This window comes from Falco punctatus (assembly GCF_963210335.1).
Source record: "Falco punctatus genome assembly, chromosome: Z".
NCBI classification, from domain to species: domain Eukaryota; kingdom Metazoa; phylum Chordata; class Aves; order Falconiformes; family Falconidae; genus Falco; species Falco punctatus.
Window position 1 is genome coordinate 55,084,565 of NC_137586.1, and position 12,407 is coordinate 55,096,971.

The following is a 12,407-nucleotide window of genomic DNA, read 5'->3' on the forward strand; positions in this document are numbered from 1 at the left end:
ACCAGGGAAACCAAAAGGTGGAGGAAAGATTTCCTTGCTGATTGATTTAGTGTCGTACACAGACAGCAAACAAAGACCCAAGAGGACATAGAAAGGTAAAAAATTTCCACCATTGCCAAGATTTGATGTAGCTAGGACACCTCGTGCCATTCATTAGCTTTTACTGACAGTATAAAGCAAAGACCATCTCAGTCCAGTTGGTCCCTCATAAACACAAAATGTCTTTAAAAAGAGAGACTTTAGGATTAATTGCTGTGTCTACCTTTTGGTTATGGTACTTGTAGAGGACACAGGAGCAGTGTTTTTGCAGCATTTTCAAAGTCTTCTCCCATATGCTTTTGAAGAATAGAACTGGGTGTTTGAAAAGTAAAACTGTTCTAACTGTTCTCTTTTTTTTTTTTTTTTTTTTAAGTAAAGAAAAACATTCAAGACTCGTGGCTTTGGTAAAAGCATCATTGATCACAAGGCATGAAACTGTAAGAGCTGCTGTGAATGAGAATTTCTGTTTCATAGAAGAGGCTGAGTAGGGTTCTGGCACCAACAAGGTACTAGGCAGACCATGAAAGGGAGGTGGGAAAAGCACTCCACAAAATCAAAAGAAAGATAAAGTGAAGTGGCAGCAGCTGAGAACACACTGGCAGATGATAGAAAATGTAACAGGAGATTAATCTCATTTTCTCTCTCTAGTCAGAACCACAATGCCTAATGCTCATCACTTAAAACAATCTGTAACTCCTGGAGGTGGCAAAGCACCACATTGCTTCCTTGTCTTAGTAGTTTGCAGCTTTGTTTGCTGTACAACTAACTGCAAGAAATCACCTGAAGCATCTGCTGCAAACATACTTACTCACGGCGTCAAACCATTTGTACTGAAATAATGTGGGCATGATAAAGACTGGCAAGGAGGGGCACAGCTGAAAATAAGTCATAATAGTAGACCCCTAAGCAGTGTTTTTTAAAGAAGTAAGCAGAGGAGCTCAGCAAAAGAAGAAAAGGAGAAATGCAATATTGTTTTCTGGAGGTGAAGATAACTTCATTTTTATTGTGCAGATTTGATAGATCCAGCCAAGGTGTCAAACACCATGTAGATGTTAATCATAGGAAGTGACAGCTCCTCATATTCATGAGCCCCTTGTTCCCCTTTCAAACACACTCTGCACGTGCCAGCTTCCAGGTGTTTCAGACTTTCTACTATAAAACTCCTTCTAGAGCAAAATACAGATTCTTGATCCAAAACCAATAGTGTTATTTTGGACAGAGCTGGAACGAAATAATGATTTGCAGCACTTTGCAGTTATTTGGGCATGGGAAAAAGTAAGAAATGATTAAAGGGACGCCTTGAATTTCCAGCTGTAAAAGATGTTTATGGAAGAAACAAACCATCTGACTGTCTGGAAAGGTCTGAACATTCCGTTTCAAGATTTGGATTTTGGGCAGAAGTGTGCCTTCTCTGCTTTGACAAAGTACCTTGAAAGTGATACTTCCTCGGAGCGCTGGCTGGGGTGGAGCAGCAGCAGCCAACTCAGAGCTTACTGCAGCTTTGATCTCAAGCTGAAAGCGTTCTGCTGCAGGTGCTCCTAGCAGTTTCTCTGTGTGACTATTTTTTATGCTACCTGGGGGTGAACTTAAAGACTGCAGTAGGTTTGGACCAATATGAGAGTAAAGAGCTGGGTGGGGTTTCCAAAGTAAGCCTTTTAGGGTCTGTCTCTGCATGGTATCACCCTGTTCTTACAGCGGTGGGACTGCAGCACAGTAAACCTGAGGTAACTATAAGGTGGGTGAAGTTGGGGGGAGGAATTACACCACAGCCTGTGTATCACTGCAGAGTGGAACGAGAAGTGAACCTGCTGGTTACTGGAGCTGGGGCCTTAATGATGTTTTCTATCTGGTGCTGGAAGCAGCAGGGATCACAGAAGGAGAGGGAAAAGTGGGGACAGCTCTAAACTTTTCAGTGCCATGTGGCCCCTAATGATTTCCCCCTCTGGAGATGATATTGCAGGCAGGGAGAAAGACAATTCAGGAAGCTATGCTGGTTATGCTCACAACTGTGTTGCTCTCAATTTCCCAGAGCAATGGCTTTTGACCATGTCTGACTTTAACATGGGCTGTGGACTGCTCTGTATTTCTGAAAAACTAGCTGGTTTCGGTAGTAACCAAACTTTGCATTAGGAACTGAATTTTTTTTAAGTCTCTGAGTCCAAACTAGCAGCTTGTACTGAGACATTGATTTTTGCAGACGTTCCTACAGTAGTGCAAGATGAATGAGATTCTGGTCACTGCTTTATCAGGTACCACTGGATGGGTAAGCACAACCACCCTAAGGAGTCTCTAGTCAAACGTTAGTCATGAAGAGGAAGAGTTACAGTTCGGAATTTGTTTTGTCTTAGGGGAACTTGTTCCTTAGTGACTTCTTAATGCATGATTTCCTAGCCTTAATTACAAGGTTGCTTTCAAATGGAAAATACAGTTTAATGAAACAGGTCAGAGATACGAAGACTGTAAACAGGGAGGCACAGTGCTCTTTAAAAAAAAGAATTCAGGCTTATGTCTATTGCCTAAGGAAGGAACTCATCCTTTCTTCAGAAATGGTCATAAAATCTTCACCAAAACCAGATCTTATTATCCAATGCCATTTACTTGGATCACATTGTCTTTACAGAAATAAAATAAAATGCTTCCAGTTGACATCTACAATCCTCAAATGCAGTTCTCAGATAAATTACGTAAGCCTTTAGTTTCAAGAGGCAGGACCTGAGCTTGTGGAAAAGCTGTAACTGAAATAACAGTGTTTGTTTAATTTGAGTTTGGTCACTGAACCAGGAAATCACGGACATGGGCACCCCTTCTCACATAATGCACTAGACAGGGAGCGATGGTGATATGTGGTAGGGACAGGAAGGTGCATGGAATTCCAATGAAATTACTGGCATTTATAGTGCAAGACAAATCTGTGCAAAATTGCATAGGATTTTAGAAGCAGAAAGAATAATTTTTGTCATCTACCTGAGCTGTATCATACAGACTTTATGATTTTAGCCAGTGATTAGTGCACTTAGACCAGTAATTTCAGGTGTGCAACACATCTGGAGTTCTCTGCACTTCTGTATATCCTTTCCTCAAGTAATAAACTCCAGCTGTCTACTTACATAGACTCTTGATAAAAGTATCTTTAAGGACAGAAATTAAAAGTAAGTCAGATCACAAGTGCAGCCAGACACGTTTCCTGTGAGGCATGATTAAGCTATACTAGGAAGGGTAAGTTTAGGACACGGCTGTATAGTCATGATCTGAAAGTCTTTTAGGAGCTATACCCAAGAGATTTTAAGTGCCAGGAGGGACCTCCAGGACCCTGTAGTGAAAAAAGCCTTGTTCATACAGTCAAATTGTGTTGGATTCTGGCCAAACTGTTGTGTTTGTAGATGTCATGGGATGTTAATGCTTTCGATCTAAATGGCTGAGCTGGTTTCTGTTGCTATGGATGGTTAATGTTTTAAACAGAAACACAAACATCTTTGCTCTGGTTCCCAGACTTCTCCTTTCTTTGGCATTGCAGATGAGTTTGCAGAAGGGCAGGATTCAGCTTCTGAAAGACTGTGGTGCCTTGCTTTGTACATATGCATGCTGCTGAAAAATGGGCTTTGAAAATACCTTGTTCCCCCTGGAGGACAGGACGAGACACGCTGCTGGCCAAGGAGTGGCTAGTTACTGGTGTGAATGCAAGCCCCAGAAATCTGAGTAATAGTAGAGGGCAAATGTAGTAACCCAGCCTGTCCAACTGGCACAATTCTTGATGCAGAAAGGAGCTGGCTCACTGTGGAAAGGAAAGCTCTACCCACCACCCCACAATGTAAAGCAGCAGCTGGGTCCTTATGTTCAAAGATGCTGCGCAGCCTACTGCTAATTTCTAGGCCAAGCTTTGACACTTGCTCTGACATAAAAGAAGTCGGCTTCTTGTTTTTAATGTGTATTAACACAGCAATGGGTAGGCAGGCTACATAGAAATGGAAGTCCATTGTGTGAGGAAGATGGATGTGTGGAGTTAGAGATCCTCTGCTCTGAGCAGCTTTACAGACAGACAGAGAATGCAGAGAACATACCAAGAAAGTGGCGAGTCACTTTGCAGAGAGGTAGAAAAAGGTAAGTGTCTTGCTCCACTTGCCTCCTTGTGATTATTTAGGCTGAGTGGTGCTTCATTTATTGCAAACATAAGTTGAGGTCAAAGGAGAGTCACATCAACTAACAAGAATTGAGATATGAATTCCACATTTCTTCATAGAATCATGTACTTCTTTGCAAGTATACAAGACCTCAGAAGATAGTTCTTTTCTTGGTGTCATATTAGACCAGCTTTCCTTTGATCCCTCAACAAAGACACTTCAAACAGCAGCTGTGAGAATTTCCTATGTTATTACAGTTCAGTAGTTAAAGCTGTGGTCAGAAGGCAGGGAAATGTAGGGGGTACAGCATGTTAAGTGCTAGTGGTTTCGTCCTAGCAAAGGCTGGGAGTGTTCATCTTGATCCAGGCAGGTGTGGATGCATGTTTGTTTTTAAAAATGAAGACACTAACAATATAATGTAGATTTTTAAAGTGTGTGTCATGTTTTCAGAGCATCTTTGCTCCCACATTCATGAAGACCAGTGACAGTGGCTTTTCTGCAGACCAGCAATGGATCTTTCTTCTTCAAGATCAAATTACTTGTGTCCTTCTCAAACCACATGCTTTAGAAGGTTTGTTTGTTCATGTAACCTGGCACTGACCATGCTGCTTCTTCAAATGTTGAACAAGATGTCTAAGCATCCTCCTTTTTCTCATGCTTATTTCTGAGGATTTTCAACTGGATCAGAGATCACACTGAACTGTGATCATGACGTGGTATATCCAGTTCAGCAGCTAAAATATCCCATTTGGGATCACCTATAAGATCACTGTGGAGAGATTATGCTGTGCTACCCTGTTAGAGCAAGGGTAAGGTTTTCAGACCTCAAGATCATGTAAAACCACAACCCTAGCTTTGAGCACTTATTGAACAAGGGCTGTTTGGGTGCAGAAGCCAGATGGGTGAGCAGTCTTTCCCTGCCTATTCAGAGCAGAGCAAGGAGTTAGGAGCAAGGCTTTAAACTAGGAATACTGTCTAACGGAGATTATGACCCAAATTTAAACAGAGAAATGGTGGACAAGAGTGGAAAGGAAGTGATGTTGTGTGGCCAGACCTCAGGAACAGTGAAACAAGGTGGAGGGACTCACCTCCAGAGTCAGCAAATGCATGAAGTCTGGAAAATATGCAGGAGCAACTGGAGCTCTACAAGTTGTCATGAAACAATAATGTTGCTGGGACAACTGAGATGTGAAGGGACATCTCTCACTACTGAAAGACTCTGATGTATAGGTACAAGTTCTCCAGGGGGAACAGACAGCAAAGACAACATTGCTCTTTATGTGAAGGAGATGCTTGGATATGAGGGACTTCTCTGTGGGATGGATGAGAGCTCCTGGAGAGCTTGTGGGACAGGCTGAGTGAAGAGGCCAATGAAAATGATGCTGTGGTGGGGGTGCCTTAGAGACCACCCAAACAGAGTGGATAAGGGTTGCCTTAAAGCAACTCAGGGAAGCCTCTGTATCACAGATCCTGGTTGTCACAGGGGACTTGGACCTCCTAATATCTGCTGAAAAGGCAACACAGAGTAATGCAAGCAGTCAAGGGGATTTCTGAAGGATGTCAGTGATAACTTCTTGATACCAGTACAGGCCAACCAGGGGTGGTGCACAGCTTGCTCTGCTCTTCACTATCAAGGAAGAACTGGTTGGGAACATGATAATCAGTGGCAGCCTAGGCTATAGTTATTATGAAACTACGGTGTTCAAGACCATGAAGAGAGTGAGGAAAGAGAACAGCAGAGTATAGACCTTGGACTGCAGGGGAAAAGACTTCTCATATTTGAGGGAAGTAGTAGCTGGGATCTGACTGGAGAAAGCTCCAAAAGATAAAGCTGCACAAGAAAACTGCAAGAGCTTAAAGTCAGCAGCCTCCAAGTGCAATAGAAGTCCCTCCTGTTACTCAGAGAAATAAGCAAATACATGAGATAAGCACATCTAAGCCAGGATCTCCAATGCAAAAGATGGGGAGATGTGGGAAGCAGGGTCAGGTCACAAAAGGAAAATTCAGAAGCATTGCCTGGGCATTAGGGTTGGTGTTGGGAATGTTGAAGCTCTTGAGACTGCCAAAGGAGACAAGGGCAACTGGAAGAGTTTTTACTACTTACACGAACAGTAAAAAGCTGAAAAAGGAAAAGATGGTTTTGCTGCTGAATGGGGAGGATGAACTAGTGACAGTGGACAGAGATAAGGCCAAGACAGTGTGTTCTTTGCCTCAGTTTTTGCCATCATATGTGTCTGTGCTTACATGATTCAAGGAGGAGGAAAACAATGAGCAGTGGAAGAGGGTGGAGTCAGGGATTGACTGTGAGATCTGAACCTGACCAAGTCCTTGGGACAGCCAGGTGACCCCAAGAGCTCCAAGGAAATCATGCAAAGCCGTGGGGATGGGGTAAGAACCCGTACAACTGGAGAAAGACAGTTATTGTGCCCATCTTCAAGAAAGTCCAAAAGGACAGTTTGAAGAACTACAGCCCTGTCATTCTGACTTTGGTCCCTGCATAAATCAGGGAGTAAGCCTTTGGGGAACATTTCTGAACACATGAGGGAGAAGGTGGGCACTGGGAACAGCCAGCCCACATTTATCAGGGATAAATCACGTCTGACCAACATGACTGCCTTCTATAATGAAACAGTACTATTTGCAGACAGAGGGAGAGCAGCAGATGTCATTTATGCCAACTTTGGCAAGGCTTTTGATGCAGTTTTCCTGAGGTGTTTTCCAACCTGGACTGTCTTGTGATCCTGTGAAAAAAGAGATTCCATTGCATGGGGATGGTTGAGTTTCAGAGCATGCAGCCTGAGTGCACCCCAGTTTGTCACGGTTCAGTTTGGTTTTGGGCTGTAACAGGGAAGTGTCAGATGACAGTAGCCACAGGACTGTTTTAGACATCCCTCATCTGGATACCTGAAGCCAGTCTCTAGGGTGTTACAAAGCATCCATGTGCAAGGATTATTCTTTTACAGTTTCACAATATAAAATTTGTCTAATGAACAGATGAAAGAAACAGACTGTGTTTGACCTACATGACAACTTTGGGAGGTGCATTTCTAATACATTTGGTACGCTCTAATTATTTGGGCATTTGGAAAAAACTTGCAACAATACATGCTGTCAATGAGGCATACTTGTGAGAAAAGACTCCTTTATCACCTCCATGAGTCTGTGGTCCAAAAAGAGTGAAAAGATCTGTGAGGTCCTAATAGTTGAGCCAATATTCAACTGGAGAAGAAGGATCTAATGCAACAGCGTTCCCCAGCACCACTGCCCCTCACCTTCTGATATGTGATGTTCACTATGCTGTGCTATAGTAAGTAGAAATTGTATGACTTAGAGGCAAGAGTCCTGTTGACTTTCAAGATGTCCAAGTTATTTGGAGGTTTTCAGAAACTCTTGCCTATGGGTGTTGTTGCCCTTACTGCTGCATAGTCACCCCAGAGTTAGGTCTGAGGTTTTAATCCTTGAAGTGAGATAATGAGGTTGTCTGAGTAAATGCTCTTTTTTCCTATTCATGATACAACTTGTTCAAGGTTTTAATTATATACATAATGGTGAGGTACACCTTCCATCAGCACCTAGATATATTGTTGAAAATTGTGTTTGTTTCTACTGTCTGTTATGAGTACTTCAGTCATGATTTGTATTCAAAGATAGACCTTAGCTCAGGAGATTATAATTAAACAGGTTCTGAGGTTTCTTGTGGTGTTCATAGCTCTTTATTTTGTAAACCAGAACAGGTTTGTTTTCTCTAGCCTGCTGTGAGGTCAGGGAATAAAGATTTCTCTAGTCCACAGCTGAGAAACTGAGGCCTCATATGATCAAGGTACATGGATGGTCCTATGAAAACAGAGGATGTAACAATGCTTGTCTGGCCCACGTTCCCAAGATGATAATCTGTCTCATAGCACATGTTAAAATGCTCTAGTGATATGTTTGAATTATGACTGTAGTATCCTGAGTTGCTGTTCAGGTAGAGAGAAGAGGAGGAAAAGGGGGCAAGTGGGGAAGAGATGCATAACAGCAGGGAGGGTGAGTGGTGCAGAAGAAGATGAATTTTCTCCAGACAGCAGCACTGAGATCTTTAAAAGCTTTCTGTGCGCAGTTTCACCCAAAGTGCTGTTGAAGGGGCTTTATGGACAGACTCAATGAATACAGAGCCAGCGCTGAGTACTATTCCAGTATGCCTCTCATGCCTGTGCACTGATGGTGTTGGCTTTGTGCTTTGCCTACTCAAACCTCCATGTTGTGTTTGTTCCATGTCCCCTCAATCATGGCAGTTACCAGCTTATCCAGTTTCCAGCCCTCATGTATGCTCTTTTCATATATGCAAACAGTAAACTCCAGACAGAGGTTTACTGCTGCCATCACTGAAATGCGAAACTACAGTAACAAAGAGAGTTAGTCCTTAAATAAGCTTTGAACAATTCTTGAGAAGCCTCATACATTGTGCATAGAGAAGAGAAAATCAACCAGCTGTCTTTATCGACACCACAACAGTAACTCTCATTTAGCCTTTCCTTGGCTGTCACCGCTTTGTGTTCATGGGGGATTCATGGTTTGGTAGTTTGGAAGCTGAATTTGGAAGGTGCAAATCCAGTGTCCAGCTGATAGTGCTCAAGCCTTTCACTCTCTGTGTCTTAGTACGTCCTATCTGAAAAGCAGAGTTAATCAGCTGTGAACATCATACGTTGTGCACAGAGCAGAGAAAATCAACTTACCTATTAGTGGGACTGAGTCGGAGGTTGCAGGCATGATCTCTGCCACAAGCAGCATGAATACTGTCAGGGAAAGCAGGACAGTGATACCTGCAGGGAGTGAACATTGAGGACAAGGATGAGGAACATGAACTCTGCAGCTGCCTCTCTGATTTCTTTGCTGTTCAACATAACCTTGTCCTAGTCTACAGCTGAGCCAAACCTATAACTTCATGTCTGCCAGTGCAGATGAGAACTTCCATGAAGCGAAAGCATTTTTGGATGCAACTTTATCTGGTGCCTTTTCACTTTTCTCCACTACACCCAGACTCTTGCTCCTCTTAAAGTAATGGAGAGATCATTCCTGCTGAGTTAAATGAAGCTTGAAGAGCTGGTGAACTATATTCCTTTTCCAAAGCATAGCACAAACAAAGACCAGATGGTTCTTAAGGGCTAGGACAGACTTGCAGACACATAAGTATAGTTTTTGGCTATTGCATATTATGTAACACCCTCTACAGACCTGCAGCCTGTTTTAGAAGAAGCTCTTTGTCCTATCTGGAAAGACTGTTACCAAACCTAACTGCCCTGGTGCTGAGGAATCACCACGGTCAATGCAGGAGCATTACCTTCTACTTTTGTGTCAACATTGTACTTCGGCTCAAATAACTGCTTTCCTTGTCTCCATCCTGTCTTTCATAGACAGCAATTGTATCCCTCATAGCCTGTGTTTTACTTCTTGTAAGACAGACTCCTTAGATCCTCGATGGTTTTGCTAACACTGAGGGCACTCCATGTGACTTAAAGGTCTCTATTGTCATTGGAATTGTGCAAATTGTGCACACCCTTATAGTCTCACTTGGGACAGTCTTGTGTACTTCCAGTTCTCTCCTGTCTTCTCTTGGAAGCACCCCTGCTGTCTTTATCGACACCACAACAGTAACTCTCATTTAGCCTTTCCTTGGCTGTCACTGTTTTGTGTTCATGGGGGATTCATGGTTTGGTAGTTTGGAAGCTGAATTTGGAAGGTGCAAATCCAGTGTCCAGCTGATAGTGCTCAAGCCTTTCACTCTCTGTGTCTTAGTATGTCCTATCTAAAAAGCAGAGTTAATCAGCTGTGAACATCATCAAGACATACTAGAAAAACAGAACACGGGTGACAGAGTACTATCACTGCCGCCTGTGCCAGTGACAAGTTCTGCCTCATCCCAGGTAAAATCCAAAAGATTTTAGACGTGTTTAGCACAGGATGTGTGAATGCCTTACAGAAAGCTGTTACTCTGGTCTCTGCAACCAAGTAAGTCTTCTATTGCTCCTCCAGGGAAGTACTTATTCATCAAGCACTATAAGATGATTATTTTCCATTTTATAGGAAATGCTTTCAAAATAAATGAGTTCTTTAAGCACTTACCTAAAGAAATCTTCTCCCCTGAATCAGCTGGCAAAAGGAAAACAAGCAGTGCCAAGCCAGAAATGAGAACGCAGGGAATGAGTAGGTTCAAGCCATAATAGAGGGTGCGTCGGCGCATTGTGATGGTGTATGTCACATCTGGGTATGGTTCTTTACAGCATTCATAGTACATCTCATTTCTCTTTCCTGGGACACCTACAGAGAAGGAGATCAGAGCAGTGGGAAGAAGTGCAGGACTCCCAGGTACCCCCTTGGAATAGGCCAAGAACTGATGGTTTATGAGCCAGTGTGGTGTCTCCACCACATACTGTGCCTTGAAGAGTGCTTTGAGGTGTCCTGTGGCAATTGATAGAGGAGAAAAGACACCCCCAAATCAGTTACCAGGCAAAAGCCATTTTCTAGCACTTGTGACCTATGATGCTCATGTGGATTAATAGATTAAAGGGGACAAAGGACAATGTGCCTCAGTTCAGTGTCATCTGAAACCTGAAATACATCACTACAGGGTTAAAAGAGGCAAGGTAACTCTTCCTGTGCTAGTGTCTTCAGCGAGGTCTGAGGCAGCAGTGCAAGATGCCTGCTGTTCCCAGTCCATCTTCTGTGTTTTCTAGGGGTTATTTTCATGCCTTCTGAGTGATTAGAACCTGGCTTAGCCACAAAAGCTCATCTGGGCCAGATCAAAACAGTTCTGAGCATCCTAACATCAACAAGAAAAGATTTGCAGGCAGTGGCCAAAGATTAACTCAGTAAAACATGTATTCTGCCTTCCTGCATCCAGGGAATGGTGACAAACAGATGTCATGTTTACTAGCCCACACAGCAGATTTTATGTGTGAAAGTGCCACCTGTTCTTATCTTTCTGTCATTCTCTTATACACATTTGCTTTGTTTTGTCAGGAAAAACAAACAGGATATGGCTTAATTTTCAAAAGGGATGTCAAGTTAAGCTTAAAGCTTGTCATATCTGAAGGTTAAGAGACGTAGTTGCCCAATATAGCTGTACTGCAGGGTTGCCCATGGTGACCCAGCTGCACTAGACTGCGTGAGATGCTGTGTGGCAGGCACTGCAGCAGCACAGGAAATGTCAGGGGAACTAGAAGAACTCAACACCTTGTATTTTTCATGCCACCATTGCTCACCTCTTTATTTCTTTCTGTGCACATGACAGAAATGTGATAATGTGTATGTTTTGACAAGAGCCTTCAAAATCTCCATAAAGGATATGGCCGTGACTTTTCTGAGGTGTTACTTCAGGTCTCTGCTGTATGAGCTACATAAAGGCCTGTTTTGCCCACCTCTGGCCAGGGCTGAAGGCAGTTAAACCACAGGCCAGGCTCTTAATCAGATATACAAAGTTACTGGGCAGCAAAAACTACTATAAAGGACCACTGGAAAGTCAAGAGTGCTCTGAAATGGACAGACTTTAGGAGGACTTCCCTATAGAGTCCTTCAGCTTCTCATGGAACTGAATACTGACTATGTTTATTATTATACTCTTTCTCAGATGCCCTGAATGATAAAACCACTGCATGCACTTGGTCAGTGAGAGTTATTTCCTTGTCTGCATATCCAGACTAGAAGATGAAATGTTCCTTTTGCAAGCTCTCCTTAGGATGGTCTATCAAGTTTCATAGCATTGCTTCTGCTACAGCTACATAAGCTCAAAATAACTCACTACAAGCCCACTCCAGATAACTGGTTCTGAGCATAGATTCCTTTTTAAAAAATACATTTTCCAAAGCACAGAAGGGAATAGAAACATACTGAATTGCAGTTATTATGAACTGGTAGACACTTAGATGGTTTGCTGGGTTGAGAGATAATAATCTCTGTAAAAGCTCATTCCACTTTTACTGAAATAGTGGGTTTTACACCAATTGTTGGCTGACATGTTAGAGGAGATGTGACAGTGGTGTTCCATGCACCTACATGAGACACATCCAAGTTTAGCACTGACAAACCGCTCAGATGCATCAGGACTAGTAGATTTCATTTATGTACCCAATTGCAGGCAATTGCTTCAGAACACAGTGTTTTCAGACACAGTTCAATGAATGCAGCTGAAAGATTGTCTCTGAGGTGTAATTTTTTTCTTTCTTTTCTTATTCTTTTTTCTGCCCCTTACATCGGAAATGTCTGTATTTTGTG

General features: G+C 42.7%; 1 protein-coding gene across 1 annotated transcript in view; it reads right to left on the reverse strand.

Moving 5' to 3' along the window:
• The window catches only part of LOC308056858 (neuronal acetylcholine receptor subunit alpha-7-like), a 70,291-nt gene that overhangs the window by 13,214 nt on the left and 44,670 nt on the right, over positions 1 to 12,407 (reverse strand). Inside the window, exons 7-8 of the mRNA XM_080372731.1 lie at positions 10,260 to 10,454; positions 8,873 to 8,959 (exon numbers count right to left, since the gene is read on the reverse strand). Coding sequence (XP_080228857.1) covers positions 8,873 to 8,959; positions 10,260 to 10,454 — 282 coding nt within the window. The remainder of the gene's footprint in view (positions 1 to 8,872; positions 8,960 to 10,259; positions 10,455 to 12,407) is intronic.